At 38.4% G+C, this 25,522-nt stretch overlaps 1 protein-coding gene across 2 annotated transcripts in view; it reads right to left on the reverse strand.

Moving 5' to 3' along the window:
* Positions 1 to 25,522, reverse strand: part of PCDH11X (protocadherin 11 X-linked) — a 512,943-nt gene that overhangs the window by 242,474 nt on the left and 244,947 nt on the right. For both annotated transcript variants that reach the window (XM_074834783.1, XM_074834781.1), the window contains one exon: positions 19,290 to 19,361. In XM_074834783.1, the coding sequence (XP_074690884.1) occupies positions 19,290 to 19,361 (72 nt within the window). The remainder of the gene's footprint in view (positions 1 to 19,289; positions 19,362 to 25,522) is intronic.

Below are 25,522 nucleotides of genomic sequence, written 5' to 3' on the forward strand. Positions count from 1 at the left end.
TTTTATGTGTACATGCACACAGCAATTTTACTTATTTTTCTTTGTGAGGGAAATCACACTGATTTTGTTCACAAGAATAGAAGAGCTATCTTACAGGTATCATCATAAAATACAATCTACTCTTCAGAAGTAGAAATTACTTCGCATAGGTTAATCACATATGTGAAAATATGATCCTCCATATACTCCTTTCTGGATTCCTTAGTAAATTGATAAGTCTGAATCATTAACCCTTTGAGACCTCTAGACACAAAATGAGAAGTTACCACTTGAATAAATTATTTGTGCCTGCTGGTTCATAGTCCAACTGTAACATAGTGTGGTAGGTGCACATAGGTAACTAGGTGGTTACATAAAAAAAGCTAGCTAGCTAACTAGATATGTATTTGGACATGCCATAGAAAGATGTACTTAAAAAGAAGCCCAAATTCAGTAACTTCTTGAATAGATTAACTCTAGGGAAACAGTGGCTTTCTAAATAATACAGCACATATTATAAAGGGTCATATTTATACTGGCTTTAACAGACGCAGAGGGAAACTACAGTAGTTGTCTTTGATCTATTGGCCTATATTAAATAGTGATGTACTGGAGCACTGGGAAATGTCCTAATGCATTCCTGGAAAATATGTATGCATATTGTCAGATGGAACATGCTTTATACTGTGGTGGTCTATTATATGGGAAGGATTAAAAAAAAATAAAAGGAAACAGAGCAGTATATAATTCATCCAAAATTGAGCAGAATGGCTGGATAAATTGCTGAGAAGCAATTTTGATTGAACTTCTTTGCATCAAGATATTTACTTCATTTTGTCCAACAAAACACTCCTTTTTAAGCTCATAAACAAAAGAAAAAAAGAGGGTGCATAACAAGTAGCTAACGTCAGATCACCAATATTACAAAGGAAAATAAGATTTCCCAATAGTCATTAAAGTCTGCACCGGTGCAGACAAAAAACAGAACAGGAATTGTCACTCCTAAATCAACACTCAAGCTTGCAGAGCTCTTCCTGTAGGCTCTTGGGTTTGGGGTCCAAAGGTGCCACAGAACGACTGTCACAACACAAACATCATATGAACTTCACTGAGATCTGAGCACACCTGTAGAAACTTCACAGCCTTGTATCTAGTGGTAGTGTTCACAAACTTCCCAAATTTTAGAGAGTGCTACAACTAAACCAGAACTATTCAATCTACACCATGAACTCCACACTTATTCCAGCTTATTTTTAAGAGTTTTGTTAACAAGTGCTAATTAAAAAGAACAAAAAAAAACCCGCTCCAAGACTGGCAAAGAGATACAGCTCTGTTCTCAAACACTAGATACATCATCCTTTTCCACTTTTTCAGAGCACAAATAGCAAATAGAAGAAAAAAATCCTTTTCCTTCTCATTTTCTAAAATTGAATTTTCCCTCTTTTCCTCCCATGCTCGCATTGCACTGCAGCATTACAGTCTGACAATACTTTCTGTAACAGGAAATGTTGCACATCTGTTTCCAATCAGAAGAATATAATAATATTCCATCAATGGAGGCAGTTTGCATTTATACCTTCACATTTCTTTCTTTCATAAGAAAGGAGTGTGAATATTCGTTACTGGCCAGAGTAGCCGTGGCCATGAATAGCAGTCTAACAGCCTCCCTCTGCATACAAAAACCATACCCCTTGGTACCAGCTGAAATTCTAATCAGAGCTCCCTCACAACACAGATATTGTAGGTGTGCTGTGCTAGTCATTTCTGTTATTATAAACGACCTTTCAGGAATTGAAAAAATTGTAGCTTGTCAGTTGAGACTTGTAATCGTTATCCATTCAGCTAAAGGATTTAACAGGCCTGCTTGTAAAGGGAGAAAAAATAGATTCCCTTCTCACTAATCTCAGAAAGACACAAGTGGTCTAAATTAACAATTACCTTAGACATTGAGGGAGATTTCTAATAATGCTATATTAGAATGAAAGTTAGTATATTCTGATGGGAATTTTATAACCACAATCAGCTGCAGCCTGACCAGAATATGTGCAGCAGTTCGATTACCAAAGAAACAGCCGTGATTCCTGTCCCCCCCTGAAGCACTCTTCTAAACGTGTCCAATAAACCCCTCTCCTCGGGTGCCACCTGCATTGGTTACACATTTAATGGAGGCCATTTGACTATGCTGGGGGTTCAAGGGGCACATGAAATAACACAGAAAGGTACATACACTAAAGCAAGTAGAGGCCACATGATAAATTTACTATAGAAACAAAAGCTGTTTAATGCTCTGAGTAACCCAAGATGAGTTCCAGCAACTGGTGGTGTTATTGCAGTCTGAAATGGAAAGTTATTTCAATATAATCCCTTATGATAACGTCAAATTGATCCTTAAAAATGTAATAAATGAGAAAGATGGTTTAAGCTTCCGGATCTTTAACTACATATTTATACATGTAATCTGTATAACACGCTTGTTACTGTCTTTGAACGAAAAGAGAACTTACTTATATTCATATCTAAAGTACAAGTTACATTATTAACACTTCAAAATATTGAACAGCCTTTCTAGATATATTAGAAATAAACATTCAGGAATAATTCATAGTACGAGCAGATAACTATAAGAGAAGCAGTGAAAAAGATAATAAGGAACATGATTAATATTAAAGTTGTTGTACTGGACTATTGGGGAAGAAAAAAAAAGAAACTAACTGCTGTTAACCATAGACTTGAAACTAACTCATCTTCAAAACAAAACAGAGAAACCTAAAGCATTTGCAAGTACCTCTGTTCCTCACAATATTACTGAATTATGAAATCTTCTCATTCTCGGAGGAGGGGCTCAGCCATTAAGAGTTAAGCAGAGCATTCTTTCTCCCCTGCGCTCTCCTGTGTCACTCGTGCTGCTACAGCCCCAGCACTGCTGTCAAAGCAAGTCAAAATCAACGCTGTCCACTTAGTCATAAAATCAGAGCTACCTTTTCTTCACACGAAGCACTCCATACTCTAGTAAGCATTACAAAAAGTAGGAAGCACTCTAGGAAGAATGGCTGTGTAATAAAAGTATAATTGAAATGGCTCTACTGCTGCCTTATTTCATCACTCTCACCGGCCTCTGCTTGTTAAATTTTAAGATCTCTTGGGAAACCAGTGCATAATATAACTACACTCCAGAGTGTCAAAACAACCACTGCTATGATTTATCTCATGCATGACATCAAGGATCTATTTTAAAGTAAAGATTTTACCAGTAAAACAAGCCCTCAAACTTTCACAATTCCCTTAATTTAAAGAACATAGGCTGAAAATTTTGGAGGAACTTAAGGAATTTTTAGATTTCCAGTTGTCTTTGCCTTTCAGGAACATTTCAGTCTCCTTACTCTTTTGCATATCTAAACTTGTGATAAACTTTGTTTCTTGAACAAAGATTAGCATAAGAAGATAAAATTTCATCAACAAGGTAACAGAAGAAAAAGAATTCAAACAAATACAAAATCCAATGAAAGGTTTTAAACCAAAGAATTTGTAAGTAGTTTTGTAAATTATCTTAGGTTCCATTCAACACACAGGGACTGCAAATATTTCTGGGTAACACACACTCACATCTTCAGGAAAGGGTATGTGGATACCCAACAGATATACTCCTGCCATGAGGTGCTCTCTTGGGCCACCTCCCAGCTGGCCACTCTTCCCACTCAGTGCTTTGCAGTTGCCTTTTTAACTATAGCTTTACTAACAATGCTGAAGATAACAAGATTTTAACAGTGTGTGTTTCTCAGTTTTGTTATTTTTTCATGTCAAAAGCAACTTGCTATTGTCCTGACTTGATCTTTCTTAAGGCACTGAGGAATTTGTCACCCACCTCCAAAAGCAGTAGGGACCCACCTATTGGCTGTGGGAGCATTTAAAGCTCTCTTCAGACAGAAACCATTTTCGATCTATTCACATTATTCAATTCTCATATGTCTTCTGTAGGGATAGCATGTCATAAAATGGGTTGTTACCACTCTCGTAGCTGAAGAGGCAAAAGATACCTGCACTTCTGCATCTCCTTACTAACTTCACCAGCATCTACAACTAAACTGGAAAATCCTTAAAACAGCAACTAGCATTTGAAAACCTCCTTCTACCTCACACCCCATCGCAGCAGGTAAGGTCAACAAGAATATTTCTTGTTATATGTTTCTAAGGAAAACTACCACATGTACAGCAGCAGTGCCGTTTCTACATTTGGCCTTAATTTCCCCATAAAGTCTGCCACAGCCATATGACGTTACCTATAGCAAACACACTATAAAATGTATTTTGTCTAGGCTTAATTAGCAGTTATACATTTAGATCTTTTCACTGCACAAAGAAGCCTTGACTGCTCTGTAGTAATGCCTAGAAGTCAGTAATAGGCCATATAACATACAATATTACCTTTTGCTTTCTGTTCCAATAGCTTACTGCAGCTATGGAAGATTGATCACTTCCAGTACACTTTTATTCGGAGGCAATTTCTTCTTTGTGTTAGGGAACTGTCACTAACTCTAAGGCAAGCACCCCGACAGAAGAACATTCAGAAGAATACTACAATAATGATTTAAGCAAGTGCTTTTTACACCCACCTGTCCTCCTGCCATAGAAGCTGACCAAAAGATCAGAAGAGGCTTAGGAGTAACCAAAGGCGGTTTCCCTTCCGGATCTGAGACCTGCTATTTTGTTCAGTCCAATGCAGCCACAAGAGTGTGTGTCAAAAGCTTAGATGCCATATGTATTCTGATACCCCAACACTGTATCTCAGAGGAAAAACAGCAAGAGGACACAAATTACAAGGGAGATTAAATAATCTTTTTGAAAAATTCACCAGCAGTAGGAGTAGACTTGTTGGGTTTTTGTTCTTTGTTTTAGTGTTTCTTCCTTGTAGATCTATAAAGTGAAAACTTTGAAGAAAGTATGACTACTGTTCATCACTTAGCACCCCTCAGTTTATTCCAGCATTGACTGGCATAAAAAGAAGTGCATTTCCTAGGCATTGATAAGAGAAGAGGCCAGCAGGCTGTCACAGTTAAATTTGGTTACCAGCTGCCTTTCATTCTTCCAGCAAGTGCTGATCATTAGTCCTCAGCCCTCAGAAAGTGGCAGAACCACCAAATAACAGTCAGATCAATGCACACAGAAACATGGAACTGAAGCCCTGTGTCTCCAGACTGTTAACACACCCTGTCTATTCTCCCTATTTTCTATATAAATTTAAACAATTTAAACCTTATAGTCTAAAACATATTGGGGAAGTAGAAATCAATGGGAGCTTTGTTATTTTAAAGAAAGCAATTCCAAAGAGTCTGAAATATTGTCTCCTTAAGACTTCAGTTTGCATTTTCATGCAATTGTGTGGCAAATTCTTTGGCTATAGAAGAAAAACAAATGAAGGAGCTGTGTGGATTTTTTGTGCAATGTTCCCTATAGAGTGAAATGAATCACAGTTACCTGACTTCCACTTTGCATAAACAGTACTGCTCATTATTTAACTAAAAAAAAAATAAATGAGATTTTTATTGTCACAGAATCTAAACTCTTTCTGAACTCTGCAGTTCTGCCAGATGGATAGACTGTAATGATCAAGATCGCAAGGTCAGAAATATAAAGAACCAAGTAAACCAGTAATTTCACACTGTGTAACAGTCTCTGAGAATACTGGCCCCTGACATATAATGCCATGAAAGAAAACAACGAACTTTCATTTTTGATTTAAAGAGTGTAAGTTTACTCAAAGGTGCTTTGCTATCCCCAAAAGTTTTGGAGCAGTAGAACCAGCCTTTACCACTTGTCAACATTTAATAGCCTACACCCCAATGATTGATTTTGTTCAATTGGATTTTTTTTTTTTTCTCTCCAACTCATGTATTTAGCTTTTAGCTGCAGCAGGTTGACAACGCATCTATCATAGGTAAACAAACTTATTCAGAAGCATTTATTTTCCGCAGCTATGTTTGTTTGGTCTTCTGCTGTACATATTGTTTTGTATGTTCACACATACCAACACAGGTTTATGCTGTGTCTGCTTGCGATATCACATAAGCTATTTTGTACCTCCTCTTCATTCTATATCTCTCTCCTTATCATTGTGACTGCCACCCTTGCCTTCTAAGGCAGCTTAGTTTTTTTTGAGAATGAGGATCACTGAATAAGGACCAATATAACTGTTTTGGTAGTTATTAAAAAACATTTAAAATATTCCTATGCTCACCTCATTTAAAAATACAATCTCTCAAGACACTACTTCAGTGGAATGGGAATTTTCCTATCCAAAAAGGTGGTAGTTATACTTTCCAACAATTTAAATTATGCCTGCCAATAATTCTGATATGAGTGCAATTAATATACACTATTTAAATATATGGTGTCAGTCACATTCCTAGGTTTCCAAAGCAAAGCAGTATCAATGAAAAAAGTTAATGAGAACAACTTCTGCTAAGTTCTTTCAGTGAAGCACAGCTATAGGTAAAACTCATCCCTTTTTTAAAAATAAAAAAAAAAAGTAGTAATAATTCTGGGGTCTATTCTGAGCACCACCTATCTCTGAGTGTGGAGATACAAAAGAGGGAGTTAAAGCCTGCATAGGAACAGTGCAGAATTAGGGGAAGGGGGCAGAGAGGAATCTCTAACAGCAATCTTTCTGCTTTGGGAAAACTGCACTAGGCAAATTTTTAAGATGTTTCTAAAAAGTGAAGACCCACCTCCTCTTTAGGAAGATAATTAGGAACAGTCTTTCATCTCACTGTTTGGTACTTTGGCCAGGGTAGGAGCAATACACAAATTACTTGAGAAGCAGCTGAGTTAAATTATGCCTGTTTGCAGAAACTGAAATCTGTCAGGGCCTGAGTACTGTTTTGTGAAGTATCATTAATGGACTTGTAGCTCACAGAATAAATATCACTTGCAAGTAAACTAATATCTGAGGAATATGTGAGGAGCGACTATTTCATATGTAGGAAAAGACTTCAATAACTGCCCATCTCACAGCGCTCTCAGATATCTTCCAGCTCCTTCTATCAGCTCTCCCTAGTTAGTTCTAGCATGCAGATTTATTCCTTATAAATATTGGTTTATGTTCTAACTGAGGGGCAAAAATGATTTTTTCTCATTCAGGAAAAGTGCTATAAAAAACTTGATAGAGAAGTTGTCCAAACAGGGTGCAGTTGTCAGGCACGACTGGCTTACTTTACAATGGCTAGCAAGAGAGATTCATTCCTTCTAAGAGGAGAACAGCATTTTTCCATTAAGTGAACTCTTGTATAATACAGCAGCATATCTCTGCTTCTTAAAGTCTATGCAACACTTGCTATCCATGTTTCCAACTGAGTTGTTTACTTTCTCTCAAATCCTCAACTTGGCAGAGCTTGTGAACAGACTGCCACTCTGCCAAGCACAGTTCCACAAATATGAAAGAAAGAAGCAATTCTGAAGGAAGCACATCTGAAAGAAGAAAGATAAAATAGTGATGGCACGATTATTTTTATTTTATCAAGTTGCTGTAAAACTGCCAAGCCCAGAAGCCTTCCATTTTAGCTGTGTTCTGAAAAAGAAATAAAGCAAGCTAGTCCCTCTCACTGCTCCTCTTTAAAAGAAGTTCAGATGCTTCTGAGTCACAAAACTTGTAAATCCTGAAATAGAGAGAATGAAACAGATCATAAAGCATCATTACTTTTACTTAAACAGACAAAGATCTGTGTGTTAGACATATATACGAAAACAGTTAAAGCAAAATCGAACAGAATTCAAAAGCACCAAGAGCCTTGTTCTCGCTGAGACCTGCCTGCCTTGTCCCATCACCTCACAGGCAGGCTGCTGAGCAGGGAAGTAAAACTGGCAGATACAAATTGTAAAAATCCACTGTGGATAGCAAAGGTTTTACAGATCTTCAGAAATGATCCTTAATGTTCAAAAACAAAATCTGGAAGGAGAAAACTGTAACACGCACATGACAGAGGATCATTGCAAAGAAGAGGTTTTCCTATAAGGAAAAGTGGAAGAAAAAAGCAAGTAAAAGCCAATGAAATACATGAGAACGGACAAACAACTTTATGATTCATCTTTGATTATAGAGAGTGCACTTCTTTTCAGAAAAGGAAAAAAAAAAACCCACAAAATTTTCTAGAGGCCTTAAGTAATAGAATTCTCAAAGCAAAACAAGCCACCAGTTTTAGACCACATTTTTTTCCACAAAACAAGAAGATACAAATTCATAAGTAATACTTCCATACTTTGACTTATTTGTGTAAAATTAGTGAACAGAAGAAGAATCAGGTTTACTGTACTCATTTCTGTCAGTATGCTTACACCGATTACAGGCATGGCCCACCACTGACATACCTGCTAAAACAACCCTTTGGCTGTGGAATGCTGGCTAGGCAACGGCACACGTGTGAAGTGAGAGATAGCAAAACATATAAAAAGACTGAATCCATTTTAAAAGCATTCTGTACTGCATGTTGATCCATCAATACTGGCTATTATCCTGATGAAAAGCCATCACAAACCAACATAAGTGTAAGACATACATCTCAGCTCCAGGGCAGACAACACGCTCCTTATACTTCCCACTCTCTACCTGGTCAGTGCTGCTACAGTTCAAACAAAGGTTTTTTTCCCCAGTAAACCAAGGAAATGGATGCTTACAGTCCACAGTCAGGTTGCACAGAAATACCTGGAAAGCTGTTCAAGACCCTCTAGCAAACATATGTTCTGTATTAAACATATAGAATAAAGTAGATGGTATTTTATCATGTTATCTGAACCACAGACCCAAGAACTACAGCAATCAGGAGAGTAAAAATGTAAGTTTAGAACGTTACCAGATAAACAATGCAGTAATAAAAATGTTCCCATATTGGGAATTGTGAGTACTTCAGCTTAGGATGACGCTGCCCTAAACACCTTGAACTTTAAAAATGAGTGCCTAGAACTAACCTTGGCCATTGCAATAACTGCTTGTGAGCACTTCAGGAGAGAAAGCTTCACAAGTGGTGGCAATTTGTGGTAACTTGACTATTTAACATGAGTCTGCCCAAGAGTGAAGAGGAATTTACAATAAAATCCTAAAGGAGAACAGTAGCCTAAAGAGAGGGCATGACAAATAAAACATAAAGGACAATTTCTCCCTTGGTTCATAGTTTGCACCATCCACATTGCAGCCATATAGAGAAATTCATCACATTACAAAGTACTGTGCTACTGGTGAAAATTTATGGATTTAAAAACAAAGCAGCAGTATATGCATCTTTTCAGGGATGATGAATTATACTCCTAACACCAACCACTGTCACAGCGTTTGCAACATTAATTTCTTTCGGGGTCTGAGCGACTTCTAATCTCTGTTAGAGTTAGAAAACTAGCATAATGCACAATAAATATTTTTACTATTCTTGTGTGGTATTTGGGAAAGCATAGAGGCATTTCAAAACAAAGACAAAATGTAAAGTTTTGATCATCATTTTCCAAATACAGTCTTGGTCTGCAGCACCATCTACTATCTCGAACCTGGCATTATTTTCTAATGGCATTTTCTCTAATTTAGCTCCATAAACAAACAAATCAATTAGAACCAGTTTGTAAAATTTGTATTCATAACAGCATGGGAGAATGTTGTAGGAGCCTTCCAAATGAAGAAATTCATACACAGGAAGAATGATATATACCAAAGAACTACCTTTCACCATCAAAGCAGAGTTAATTGCTAAACAAAAATATTTTCATTTCTAAAAGAAGACAAATACTGTATTATACAAATCTATTTTAAGCATGTTCAGAGTTAGCACATAAACTATGTTGTTCATCTGTGTCCTTCAGTTAGAAGCAGGCAGACTGCAGGCTGGATATGCCATTTCAGTAGCAATTGATTCCAGGCCACCATCTTTTTCAGACCCCCCATAACTTGTCACCAACTGTTACAAGAAATGGTGCTGCTGGAAGATGATGGAGCAGGCTCAGTCAGATGGACAGAAATGGCTTGAAAATCAGTAACTGCTCCTTCTTTGCAGGAATATGAGATGGGAGAACATGCAGCACAGAAGGAAGAGATCTGGAAGAAGGTCTTATTTGTTGAACTAATAATGAGAAGACACACTTGCTTCCCTACACACTGCACAGACACTTGGATGTAGATCAGGGGGCACATGCAAGGCAGCCATGTGGCCAGGCTGGACTCTGTCACTCCCAGCTCAGCATCAGAATCTGCAATCAAAAGCTATCAGAATAGGCAAAACCTCCACACCACTTTTTTTTTTATTTACCCCCTCCTTATTTTGCAATCCCTTTTAGATAAAGATAACCAATAAAATATTAACAAGAAGCACTGTGCAGCTTTGCTTGCCAGTGAGCCCACGAGGCACAGCCCAAGGAGTGGGAAGTGTCCACCTTCAAGGCCAATGCTGCTCTGGTTTAACAAAGTTCAACACAGGCACCCTCAGCAGCACCTACCCACTCTGAGTGGGCACCCGTCTCCCTGCAATAATTAATATGCACACCGTAAGTGCTGAATATAATGCAATAATCTTCCCTTATATGCCTCGTTATTTGTTGGATTCTTTCTCAAAGGCAGATGGAGAGAACAGTGGTGTTAATCTCATCTGGGCTTTGAATGGATACATAATATCCATTACCATATAGCCATTGGGGCATCAACTTGCAGTGTATCTGCTTTATATGCAATAATTTGCAGCCAAAAAATTAATCAGCCCATAAAAATATCCTTCAAGAAAAACAACTGTTTTCATAGCTGAGAAACTAACTGAGAGGGTAAGTGACCTGGCAACAGCAATCCAGAGCCACCGTCTCTGCTACAGATACACAATAATACCCCATTTCAGTTAATTAAATGCAGTCCAAAGCTATTTTCAACATTGAAGATATACAAACTATAGTTTGGTCAACGTGTACCGGTACCTGAAAGGTAACACTGGGTTTCAGTCTTTTTCCATCATAATCAATAGGAAAACATTCAGTGTAACAGAATGGTGACCAGGATGGACATATCCAGGTGAACAGCTCACACGCCTACTTCTGTTACTCCCTGTGACAAGACTTTACAGTACTGCCAGTGTCTGCTATCCAGGAAGATAAAATTTGCATCGCTGATCCATCAGGAGGAAAGACATAATGTACTTATTAAGCGTTGTAAAAGTTTATAGTAGAAAAACCCCAACCAACCAAAACCAAACATGCCACCACCAAACAAAAACACCACCAACAGGAAAAAGTAGTTAACAGTTTCCTAAAAGCATAATCTCCTCGGGAGATTAACAGACAGTTGAAAACCCAACACTTCCAAGAGCTTTCCCTCAAAGAGTCACTCTTCATGCAAAGGTCCATGCTGAAGCCAATACTATTTCTAAGGTTTAAAACACAACACCAGAAAGCTTTTATTACGTTCCTGTTTTCCAAAGGCTTTTCAGACCACTCCTCTTACTCCGAGATGCATAAATACATCCACCAGCTGCAGAAGTGAAGAGGATGGATCTGTTCCTGTGCACAGCTCCCGCCTGACATTACAGCTGACTGATGTGCAAGTGACAGCGAGCTGGACACTGGGAAAATGGACACCTCAATGAATCACGCCTCGTTTATGCTTTCTGTTTTAAGATTTATGCATGTTGAGCACAGCTCAGAGCAAGTAAGTTACAGTCCGATGCAATTTAATGATTTCGATACTTGGGTGTTTTCTCCTAAATAATGTGGACATCTCTGGTTTCTCACCAAATAGAGGTGATGGCAGAAGAAATACAGTGGGGAGGAAAGCTGTTCTGAGCATCCCCATAGATAACTAAGTACCTCAAAGATCTCATCTACATTTTCTGAAAGCAGGCCTGTGGTGATTTACTTAGACACTGACAGGACTTTCCGCATCTCACAAGATGAAGGAGTAGCTGTCTACCTGCTCTTTTTAAACAATGTCATTGGATATTTCACTACTGAGTACCCCATCTCCTCCAAGTCAGCGTATGGTAATGGCGAATAAATCAACTGCCTGCGTTGAGCAGTACAGCTCCCTCCTGCAGCTCCAGTAGGATGCACACTGACAGGAGGCTTTCTGGGGTTACCTGTTTTCGTGCACACTGGGCTGAATTTCCAGGTGATGCTCTACAGCTGAGCTCCCTGCTCCTGTTACCAATTCCTTCCTCATTTACATCCCTGTTCAAGTCCATAATAACAATGCTGACATATCAGAAGCAAGAGGAAAGAAAAGATTTAACAGTTGAAGCCAAAAAAATGAGGCAGACAACATCGCTGTCATCGTGGACAAAAAAGGAAAAGATCTTCTTCAAAGTCTTGGTGAATGACTCAGAAAAGATTTCAAGGTAGTAAGGACCTGAAACCTTTGCTATCCCCCAATTTTCCAGTCAGCAGCTTTGACATTTGAGTTCTGAAAATACATGGAACAATCTGACAGAGACGAACACACAAGTGCCTGTCCTCAGAGATACCACCCCCAAAGCGACTGGCTTTCTGCTTCTGGACAGCTAAAGGCCTGAAAATATTCAGAGTAAACTGTATGGAAACTGTCTGTAGGGTTCTCATTTATTTTAATTAACTTGTAAGAGAGCTGTAGCTTAGCTCAAATTGAGAATTTTTATTCACAGAATCATGAGCTGGTCTGGAAAACAGACAGATAAACTTAAATGAAATTGGAATTTTTTTGCCTTTGCAATGGTCTCCCCTGCTGAAATCAATAGTAAATTCAATGCTCACAACTCTTGATATCCTGCTTTTTTCCTTATTTTCTATGAGTGACTTTTCAGCTACATCAGCTACTAATTTCCAATGCTCATACGCTACAGCAAAACTAGATCTTGAAAAAAAAATGTCATTTTTTTATATATAGAAAGCCTGTCAAATGTACCAAAATCTTACTAGATTAATAGCGTTCTTCCTGTTGGTCAGGTTATTTAAGCAAACCAGCTTCACTGCAAAAGAAGTCTCTATTTAGATTATAATTAAGTTTATTTGCAAACATCTCTTCATTAAACTTCACTTTTAAATTTACAGTTAAATAATCCCAGTGGCCTAATACAGCCACAACGTATGCTGATATACTGGTTTATTCTTCTATTGTATACTCAATGGAAAAAACAGGGAAAACAATTGCTAGACAGGAAATGGTTAATGCCCATTTCCAATTAATAAATTGTCTTTCCAGAACTGTAACCTGATTTCTGGATACATCATTTGTTTAGAATGTCAGGAATACCTTACATAATATAACTTAGAAACACAGCTAAAATGAAATAGTGTTGCTATCTGTGAGGAGCCAAGTTTGTACCTTTTGGCAGCCAGGTACTGTACTAGCTGCTGCTGGAAAGATTAAATGTTTATTAGGCTTTCTACTATAATTACTATCAAAGTTCAAAAATAAGTGTGTTTTTCTCTTAAATATCTTAATAAAACACTATTTCATTCTTGTTGGTACTCAAATAAGACCAAAACTACTGTCTGCTTACAGCTGGCTTCTGGCTTGTGAGGCCTCCATTTTGAGAGACAAAATACCAGGTTTTAAGATTGGAATGTTCAGAAACAGTTCAGATATTTATGTAGGCAATTCTAATTGCATTTAGAATCCCCCACCTTCTACTCTGATCTGGATTTTTTTTTTTTAATTTACTAAGTCTTTTGTGTTAGGATTACAATTGAAGTTCCATTAAATAAGAAATATACTTGAGGCATATGTAAATTCATTTAGGCACCAAATAAAATGGGAATATTTTGAGCACACAGATTCTAAATACTAAATATAACCAGGGTATAACTAGACTGTATAAGTCTATTTAGGTGACTGATTTGTATCTAAACTGAAGACACCGAGTCAGGAATAAAGCTTCACTTTCATTCTGACTTTCACTGATTTTGAATCCTAAAGGCTGAAGCTGTGAGGTAAGTAAAAAGAGCACACCAGGACTTCATGAAAAATAATTCAGTTCCCATGAACTATGGGAACAAAATATGCACAGAATTCTTATTAGTTGCTTCTCTTCAAATATTTAACCATGGTTGTTAATATTTCTTCCTAATGTAAAATACTCTGTTTGTACTTTAAAAAAAGAAAACTATTTTACTTTTGACAGCTTTTTAAGACAAAATAAAAGCACAAGCTATACTGCAACATATCTCAGTGGTCAGTAAAACTGGAGTCTAAACTAAGTGACTTAAACCATATGTACCAGAAGCATAGTAGCGAATGTGGTTGGATTATATTTAATACTGGCAGGTCTTCCCCTGTGTGCAGGAGGCAGACTGGCTCCATCCCTTCCCAGCACGGCGGCGAGGGGAGCAAGATGAATTGCCAGCTCACCTAACAAGACATCTCTGTCAGGGGGTGCTTGGAGACTTTTCTCTCCAGAACACTCTTTCTTGCACATCGAAGGGGAAAGGATGGCTGCAGATTAGGGTACAAAACTGACAAAAAGAACAAAAAGTACTGCACATGGTTCTGCCTGCAGTTGCTGGGCATTTAGAGGGAACGAGAATTACATGACTTGATTTACTTTACAAAAACTGATTAGTAAAACCCCCTGTGGATTTCTTAACTATACTGTGGAGGGATATAAGATTAGTGTAGCAATTCCCATCATCAAACGTATTTACTGTTAAAATATTGGATTAGTGATGTTGTTATCCACTGTTCCAAGATTATAAAGTGATTCTTTAAAATTCAGCTGAAAAATACTACACTCTATCATTTGTAATTAGATTTCAGTCTGAGTGTTTTTGCCTTTCCACAAAAAGTAATTTTGCTTAAAAAAAGAAAAAAGAGAAGAGGACTGTGCTCTGCACACAAACAAAGAGAAAATAAAACTGCAGATGCAAAAGAGGAAACAAATTCTTTTTCTCTTCTGGTTTTGAGAGACAAATGGTTGCACTTGGTCTGTATCTTACTGCTCCTGCTTGTCGTGCTCATTGTTGTAGCAATGCACCACCGTTACACCAGGTGGTAATAAAGCCACGCTGGTGCAAGATGTTGCTTATTTGTAAGACACACATGAATGTGCACTACCTGAGCCTGACAAATCTTAGTCCTTGGATATTTAACCCTCACAGAACTCTGAGGAGAGCTATAAAGCTGGAGGGTCAACATTGTCTGGGTTTCCAGTGACAACATGGACTGTGAAGGAGGAAGAGCATGAGGAAAGGGGAAAAATTAATGTGTTCATTAAAGTAATTATGCTACATTTGGGCCAGGAAAATTAATGCAACTGTACCCTGGCTTTTTAGCCATTATCTTAAGTGATGAGAGCACTTGGGAGTTCTTACATTTAATAAACAAATAAAAAGCTTCAGCATTAATAAGACCACCTTCTCACATTTTATCCTGTCGAACACCTCTAGGAATCACTTCTATGCAGTATTTCAGATAGACATATAATAGAAAGTGATGTAAGAGTCACCAAAAAAAAAGTTTTAAATCAGAAATACTCTGCAACAGAAAAGTGGGAGTTTTGTTGTATCTGCCTTGCTGGCAAACCTCACTATTTGCCACTACTGCAGTTCTAACCTATATAACCATAATCATTGTTCTTTTTCCTTATTTTGGTAAGTCCTTATTCTCTCTTTCTAGGATTTGTCCTAGAAATTTGAAAAAATAAAGCAATTTGTTTCTGAATCAGAATCTGAATCAGAATCATCATGATCAATATTATTTCATGCCGCTACCACACAAAATTCAGATTTTGAAATAGTGTCAGCAACTTCAAAAATTTAAAACAATCACAGATTACTTTGATTTTAAATTGTCCTGTTTCTAACTGACCACAAAAATAGAGATTATAATGTCATTTAGAAGTTAAATGTCTAATCAGGCAAAGCAGCAAAACCCATAACCACAGGAATACATAAGTATTTAGCATCGAAATAAAGCTTGTAAACCAATGACAACTCTATCTGGGCAGCTACTACCACACATGTTCCTTATCTGCAAAGGTCTTGTCCCAAATTTATCGGAATGAGTCTCTCAAACTTTATTTCCTAGTCAGTAACATCAGTTTCCATTCACTGAGTTTGCAGAAAAAGGTAGAAAAATCTGCAAGTTAAGACGCATAGCCATGAAAAAGAATTCCCATGTTGTCAATGTCATATTGCTCCAGGAACTTATTAAATCACAGCCAAAAACCAGAACCATAAAACCAAGAACAAAAACCTCACCACAGAATAAGAAATGAGCCTGACAAAGCACTACAGCTCTTCATTTTTTGTCTAATTGAACATTTTCATTTCAAAATTTTCAGCTACCTGGCTGCTTCTAAGATGAAACCTTGAACAAATAAGGCAAATGAGAGCCATGGCAGTACAGGCAACATAAAGCTGTCCCTCCCTCTGCACAAAAAGCACTGTTTCTTGTTCCCCCCAGACTATAACCTCTGTGTGAAATTGCCCGACCGCTAAGAGGTCCCAGCTTCTCATCTCGTGATATCAGGGGCCAGATGTGGTACTTTCTGCTTCACTGACTCTTTGGCCCTGCACACTGAAACTGTGCTCACAGCTATACTGTTCACTCTCTCTGTTGATAAAACACATCCCACAGCAGCTCTCAACACTGAACAGCAGTAAGTAGCCCAAGAAAATGTATTTTTTTTAAAAATTATTATTATTATAAAGTAGACAAAAGTAGTGAGTCTCTCCATTTGGGGGTGGGGGTAGGATCAAAAAACTTTCATGTAAATAACACCTTTTTGTAAATAGGAGTTGGTTTTATTCATGGTTCATTCTAGTGGCTTTTAAATATATTTCTCCTCCTTTTAGAGTTGAGAACCATTTGCTTTATGAGCACCATTTGGATCATTTGCCTGTTGCTCATAAAATAGACAAAGCTTTTATCCATGCCATGAATTTTTACTCACTTTATACAAAATATCTAAGGAGGGATTTGCAGGGGCCAGAATTACATCCATGAAAGAATTAACAACTAATTTAATTTTCTGCTACAATAATGGTTCCAGCAGTCTTTGATTTTGTTGATTACATTTCTTCTCTCCATGAAATAAAAAAGCATATAGGTGTTAGCTTCTTTGTACGTATTTTTTAAAAGGCAGATTTTTTTTCCCAAAAAACTAATAGAAGTGACAAAAACATTTCACATCTTTTAGTCCATGTTAATAAATCCACTAAATAATGCAGCTTTCAGAAGTGATCAGATAACACGGTGACCGCCTGTATACTCAAGAAGAACACTGATTCTCAACACTGGAACAGTCCAACAGAGTATTTCTTTGACAATGCAGCTGGCAGCAGTCACACAAACCACCATGTGCAAAAGCTCACCTCTGACACCCACGTTCATGCACCAGGGCTCCCCTAAACGACGATCACAGCATCAAGCTGCTTCAACTCCTCTCACAACTCAGAAGCCAACATTCTCTCTTCTTTGCCAACAAACCAAAGCCCAGCCCTAACTCCAAGCTCTCTACCTGCCTGCTCTGCAACACATGCTGTAGGCAAGGGAACAGGAGGACCCTGTCAACCTTCCCTTAGTGATTCATCAGCTGTTTAGCAGTAACTGCTGGAACGAAACACTTTTCTTAACAGTTTTGTTCCTGCACACAAGGAGTTAGTGTCTATTAGCGACTATGGACCACAGCAAGCTCCTGTGGTCCCGCACATAAACATTATTGATTGCAGACACAGATCAATGCACGCTTAACTATTGTGATTAGCAGCTGCCTGGATAGAGGCGTTTGAGGGTTTGGCCATGCAGTAGCTGGAAACAGTCCGGGCATAGGCTGCACCTGGGAGCCTTTTATTTAGGCAGGAGGGAAGATCCTGTGTTTTGGAGAGTAACAGTTGAGGGATTTCCCTACAATGCAAGGCCTGCACGTTTACAGATAACTATCTTCTCTCTGTATGTACAGGTGCACAAACATAAATGGCATATATCTGTGACTACAGTGAAGAATTTACCATTTAAGACCTACTATATTTTAATCAGCTGTATAGATTGTACCATGAAAGCCTGCACGGTTTGTGTTGCAACTAATTAAAAAAAAAAAAAAGCAGTCAAGCATGAACAAAGGTAGCAGCAAAAGAGACGTGGGTTTTTTTTCATTTCTAGTTCTAAATTCCAACACTGTGTTTGCCACATGATTCTGGAGCAAACATGCCTCTAGCACAAGTCTAAGTTCTAGGATTTCATTGATGCAGCTTCTAAAAACTAGAGACTAAATAAGAGAATATTTGTTTGGGCAGAGTGCTTACAACCTAAAAATATGATGCAGAGACTACTTAGACTACAGTCACACTGTAATTACAGATCAGGGGCTGCTACCTCTGCCTGGTTCTCTCTATCTTTGCCAGGAAACTTTCAACTTGGGCATTACAGTTATAGATTCACTGTTGCCTTTAGCAACAGGTGAACCCTGCAAAGCAGAGGTAGGTGTTTCTGCCAGGAAGAGGCACTGTGCCATATGAATTCCAGATGTGGTAGCTGCTAAAGGAAAAATGCCCCCCCATCCATAAAAAGCAACAATCTTCCTCCGGGAATTTGCAGAAGCCAGTCTGATTCTCCAGGTTGTTCTTCCCAGCACCCTACTTCCTCTCCACCCTACTCCAGTGCCTTCTCTTGTACAGGCCCAATCCTTGTCCCTGGAACAGCAACATCCAGTTTCACCTACACTGTGAACTGGCTCTTTCCTTCCCTCTCATTGCCTCCAAAGCCACAGATTTCAGATGTGCAGTATGGTACACTGATACACAGGGAATAAATAGCAAAAAAAGCTTCTGAACATGAACAAATCAGTTATTATAAATTTCTTACAAGTAAATACACAACTGCAAGGCCAAAACATCCAAACTCACTTTGTGTTAAGGAAGACTGCATATTAATATCCTCATTTCTTTATCTCTTTGAATGATTAAGTTTTGCTTCATTTTTGGTTAAACCCTTATAATGTAAAAGGTTGATCTTTCAAGCATTCCTCTCAAAAAACCAAACTCCCACAAACTTCATTTCTACACCAGAAGACGCTCACAGTTTCTTGACACACCATTCAGAAAAAAATTTTGTTTTGTAAAATTCTGCAGTTTTTTAAGCACATAAGGAACACAAACTGAAGGCAAGATAATCCTAGCATTTCTCCCTTAGAAAAAATCTGAGACTTAACTAAAAGAACATTACCAGTAATATGGGCAGCCAAACACCAAAACAAATCATTCCGACATATGATGCCGAGAACCACAGAGCTACCTTTCGCAGTGTTTCTTTACAGCCCCAGATTAATTCTATTAAGACTTACAAAAACCACTATTACAGAAAACACATTATCAGAAAAGTTATTCCAGCCTACCTGTGGCTGAGTCCAAGGCTCCAAGGTTGTTTCTTTCAAAGGAGTTTGTGGCCTTCCCACTTCTTTTGTGTGCTTTTAGGAGAGAAAAATATGCATCAGTTATACGTTCAACCACTCTGTCAGCATTCAGCATTAATTTCCCTTGAGGGAATAAAACAGGTACAAAATTCATAAAAAATAATGGTAATGTATCATAACCACATACATTTGGAGTAGACTAGATCTGATATTTTTGCAGCTAACTTATTTTTTATAGAGTTGCTTTAACTTTCAATGTGTGAAGGTACACACCTTCATCTGTGTGTACAGATGAAAAAACTCAGACAAAAATATGAAATCATTTGCCAACAGTTCTGTTCAGCAGCAGAATTTCAGAGGGAACTCAACCCTGGCTTCTCTGCTGTTTCCTCCCCAGGCTGTGCTATGTTCAATGGACACCCTGAAAGAAAGACAGAATGCAGTGGAACTAACTTAAATGGGTGAATTAAAAGAAATATAGAAAACTTCTTCAAAGTTTGCATCGACTGTCTCCTTGACTTTCCACTACCTTGGAATATTTCAAGATTGACCACCCCAAATCAAAAGTCTATATAATCAAATAGATTATAGTCTTCAAAGAAGTAGACTTGCTGACCCTTCATACTTGCTTTTTTTTAATATTACCAAAACATCCTGCGATTACTTGTTAATGTCTGTAATTTCTCTGCTTCGATAATATTTAAGGTTTTTGAGCACTGGGACTGAGCACTGAGTAGGATGTTGGCTCCTTTTAATTTTCTCCACATGCATTTCCCAGGGAAGGAACTTTACATATTGCTGCAAAAATACCAACAAATCTTACATTTTCTTTCTCCCCAAATTCTTTCTGTCATAAAATGGAAACAATGACATTCACAAAAAAGGTCCTCTGCTGAAATACACTACTTAAGTAGTGCTAGGATTCTCCTCCTCCTGAAATACATCTCTAATGTATTACCCTTCGGATACAGCCTTTGACAATACATAATAAAAACAGTGTCTTATCCAGGTCTCACATCAGAGCGATCTAAATGCCCATGGAGACTGCAAGGACTGACAAAGAGAGGGAGACATATGCCACTGGATTTTCTGTCATATGGAGTAAAATATAGTCACTTAAAAGGAAACATGTTTTTAAATACAGAATTTGTGGGCAACTTCAGTTAGCATGGAGCATTCACAGGGCTCATTTCAAAAAACCACCTTATTAAATGGCAATTTTGTTTTGGCAGGTTGGATTGCCTGTAATAATAGATTACAGGCAATCATTTTTACCATTTTTGTTATATTTTGGGGTAGCAACGGACCATGATTCATTCTTGAAATAGAACAATAAGTGCATTTCAAAAGAAAAAAGAAATAACCACAGATTTAGTGAATGCTAGACAAAGTTAAAATGAATGCATCTGGAAAGAGAAGGTTGTGTTTTTCATATGTTCAAAAGCAAATGTATTCTACCTTATAATCTTTCTTTAAATGTAATAATCAAGCATCAAAGGGACCCAAACACATAATGAAAATTATTAAACATATCAATTGTGGTGCTAAGATACCATAATAATTCCATATGGGATAACCTGCCAGGAACTGACATTACAAATCACACTATTTCTTGAGAAATAGTTTTCCTTGGAACGTCACATCAGTTTTTTATACAACATTTGCCTGGTGAGTTCTATTTTAGAGCGGAGAGAAAAAGGAAAAAGCAAGTGTATGAGTACAGGAAGAGATGCAAAAGTACATTTAGGTGAGACAGTACTTAAAATGTTTGAGTAACACTTGAAAACCATGCTCTAAATCTTAGATATGGCTTCATGAAGACTCAAACACCTCTTAAGGCTGAATTACTAGCACCTTGTGTTCTTCATTTACTTCCTACTGTTCCCACTACCCAGCAGCCAAAGAGACTCTTTCACCCCTCTGAAGACAAGCGCCAGAAAGTAGTAACAAAACACAGCAAGAGTGAAAATAGAGCAGATTCTGGGGCAACTACTAGTCAGTCAGCAGTCTACATCCTGGAGTAGGATGGAAGAAAAAAAAAACAAACCAAGCAGTAACTGCTTTCAGCCCCTCCAGGCTTTCCACACACAGTACAGTTCTTTCCAGCTCTCATTCTGTTTTTACAATGCCATTTCAGAATTAAAGGAATTAAGCTCTAGAAATTAAAGGCCCTAACACACAGCACAGATCTGATTTGCCACAACAAACCTGGAAGTGCTGCATTGCCATTTTTCAGTGTAGAAAAACACCTTATACGTGAGCTGTGACTACAAGTGAGAGAGCTTCCAATGAAGCAGCACTTGTACCGCTAACTAGCAGCACATCTGGTGCAGCTTCCAACCCAGCATGCTGCAAAACTCAAATTATGCGAATACCTGTTCTGCATTACCTAATACTATAGCAATTGTTCTTCTAGTATACAAGCTCCCCACTTACCGCTCGCTGAGATATACACACATTCTTAATGGATCACATAAGCAGCACTTATTCACAAGTTCTCTTTTCTCTTTCTTAAAGAAGACGAATATGGTAATGATAGACAATCCTCCTGGGAGCTTCCTTCTTCCAGTGCAGATAAAGAAGCTCTTACTAAAAGTGGGAAGCTTTCGAAAGCCTTTATCCCCCCATTTTGCTTGGAGCATCTTCCCACAGCCTTCTGAAGCTTCTACAATTCTTCTAAAGAAACAATAGAATATGCCCACAGTCTTTTGTTTATGTTCCCTCCACTTCCCCAATTTGACATTTAAGTTTCACACATAGAAGAAAATTGTACTCATAATGAGATAAAGATGGAATGATTTCAGCCTGGATATTACATTATGGTTTCAGCAGTGCTATTAAAGCTCCCTTAGCTCTTGTGCACGCACCGATTACAACTTCTCTAGCAGGCAGGCTTGACTTCTGGAATAAATTAGGTTCTTTTCATGTTTGATGAACCACCTGTCACTTCGTTACAGCCAACTACCGTTCCACGAGCATGGGGCATATCCGGACAGCTGATTCAGTTCCTACCATTCATCCAACACCTTCTGAGATCTTCCCCCTCTGCCAGAGTTGAGGGAGACTCGTTTTGCTCTAAATCATTACCTGACACCCCGTATTGCTGCCCTGGTACAGGCACTGGGGAAGGCACAAAAAGACAAGAAACCACCTAAGGTCTTGCTGGCTGTAAAGGTTTCCTTTATCTCAGTAAACCCCTTTTGCCCAGTGGGAAACACGATACTGTCAACTGCTCCCCAGGGCCAGGCAGTCCTGTCCATCCAGAAGGTCCAGTTTTCAGTTATTTTCAGTATGAAATAAGTTTTAGTTTGCTGAGTCATCATACAGCCAGTCACATCAGTCTTCCACATGACCACCTAGAAATTACCCTAATCAATTATGTTAGCAATCAATAAAGTCCAGCATAATGGCCAGGTAGTAAAAAGATTGTGCACAAAATACTTCGCTGATATTTGGAATTTTCTGTCTAGTTATAACAGCAAAAGAAAGCTTTAATATTTAATCAAAGTAGTTATTAAGTCTTTTTTTTCAGGAAAAATGAAATTCATCATGAATATTTCCTGTTGTTTATTAGGAACAATAAGTTAACAAACATATAATTACCTATGACAGCTTGACAGGTAATATCCAGGCTCCCAAAATCTACCAGAAAAAATAAATTGTAAAATAGATTTTAAAGGTTATGAAAGTCATCCTTTTAAGTCAGACTTCATTTTTATTGTTAAGATGCTGCACTGGTGGTCCCCACTTTGAAACATGAGGGGGAAATCTCTTGTGCACCTGACATAGTTCAAATTAATCTTACAACAACCACTTGTGTGCAGATCTGCCTTCTGATGGCATCCTCCCCCTGCACTACTCAGCTCCTGGTGTCTGCTCAGGTTAGGCTGATCCATAACAAGACACTGCTAATTTGCTCCACCTATTTTCTCCATCAGACACAACGCCATTCTCTCTCTACTCTAAGGTACTAGTCCATCTCGCTCAGTCTAGGATCCCACCCTGCCAGTCCTCTCTGTAGGTCAGGCAGGTGGGATGCAGGTGACTGAGGAAGAGGGATGCCCATCCCTGCTATCCTGTCCAACAGCCACCCGCTGAGCTCTCCCTTTTGCCTCTCCCTCACCACAGGGCATCACACCAGCAGCAGGAAGCTGCCACGTCCAGCTGGACAAGCAGAGAGCACCCTGCTCCTCGGGAGCCAAGAGGCAGCTGCCTGCTCTCTGCCTCCGCTGACCCCAGCTCAACCTGCGCTCCCAGCCACAAGGCCCACTGTGTCCCTTGGCTTCCTACAGCCAGGACACCCGAGATGCCAGGCAGCCACCTCTAGTACAAAATACATACTCTAAAAATGTGGGACAGTCCTTCCATTTTTGCTGGAGAGAAGTTAAATTATGTTCAGTTGGTTGGGGGTTTTAAAATAATCATAAAAATCTCTAGTAACTTTTCAATTTTTCAATGACTATCACCTTTCCAGACTGCGAAAGGAATTTGTTCTGGCCCTCAAACTTTTTATTCTAATACTAACTACTTGACTCGTTCAGCTAAGTGTCATGTCCTTTTCATCCCACTTCCCTATTGACAGTTTTTTTTGCTTTTCTTCAAAGCAAATCTGGCTTTATGAGAGTTAAAAAGAAAAAGTTACAATATGACAATTTTGGTTTATGTATTTTGATTTCTGGAAAAGCCCTAGAATTATCTAGACGCATACTACCACCAATAATTATAATGGTTATTGATTGCTGTGAGAAGCAACAGCGGACTGAAATTCAAAGATAATACAATGCATTTTTCTCTGGTGCCTTACAAAATTGCTATGGCAGCATTAAGGTTGTCTGACTCAAAGTGTTTCACTCCTGCACTTTACAGGAAAGAAAAAAAAAAAAAAAGTGCTTTAAGAAGTTGTCTTTCAAGCTAAAATCCTGTATGGCTTGAAGTGAGATTTAGGAAATAAACAGCAAAAGACATTTTGTAAGTAGTATATTAGCTGTGTTACATTATTGAAGTCTGGTTGGGATTGCACATGTTTACTTGGTGCAGCTTTTGTCTTTTCTAGTTATGTTTAAAATATAAGGCCAAAAGCTACATTTTTAGACAGGAACTGCAGACTTCACTATTTTTCTGTCCCACATGATAATCAGGAAATCATGTATACTAATTTCAGTGTCCAGGCAGAACATCTTTATTATCACAGTGAGACAGAGAAACACTGTAAGCCTGAGAAGGAGATAATCTCCACTAACAATGCCTCCTTCTTGCCTCTAAATTGATTTCAGGTAATTGGATTCCTGCGGTCCTCTCCTTCAGCCTAAGAGTCTTCATGTGAAAGGTGAACAGAAGGGTTAATTTAAGTGGAGAACGAATAATTTTTATGGAACAGATTGCTAGAACAAATTATTTTGTTCCCCGTTTCCAAGCTTCATATAAATACGAAAATAAATCTGTATGACACGTAAGTATATGGAAAAGCCACAGGACAGCTGAAATCAAGATATTAGTATGGATTCATAGAGGACGGTTTTTGCTTTGTGTTTGAGAAACACATTAGGTCTGCCTTTTGCCAAAGAACAAAAATACAATTTGGAACTCACAGATTAAAACCCCTTTGTGGGGGTATCGGTGAGGAACCTGCAGTCTAGAGACCTGAAATGTGATTTATGAATGATGGGAACAATTGGCTTTCCACACCAAACAGCAGTCTGGAACCACCACTGACACAACTTCTACATTGTTTTGGCTGTAACCACTGAGGCTCCATTTCTGAAAGTATCAAAATGCCTTGTGATGTTGCTATACGTCCTCCCAGTGATTCCTTGGCCTCAAAAGCCACAATTTAACCCAGCAAGTCTCTAATGGTTCTGCCAACAGGCAGCTTTTATCTTGCAATTACCTCTTCAAAGATGCAATAAATCACCTAGTGCATATCCCGCCAGCCAGCAATTATAAGGACATGATTTCCAGAGGTGCAGCACACCCCCACCCTCCATCATTTACAGCTGTTAGACTATTCCTGTAGAAAAATCAGCCCTTCGCTTACTTATTTCCTTCTTTTGTTCCAACATATCTGAGTAAAGCGGGTGCCTGGCAGGAGACAGAAGAACAGAAGATAAAGGCAGGGCGTGGGGTGGGGGGTTGAATGACTACAGCATACTAGGAAAGCTCAGAGGTTTAACAAAGCCTGACATGAGATTTGCCAGATGGTTCTGTACCGGATTGTA

This window comes from Strix aluco, chromosome 10 (assembly GCF_031877795.1).
Source record: "Strix aluco isolate bStrAlu1 chromosome 10, bStrAlu1.hap1, whole genome shotgun sequence".
NCBI classification, from domain to species: domain Eukaryota; kingdom Metazoa; phylum Chordata; class Aves; order Strigiformes; family Strigidae; genus Strix; species Strix aluco.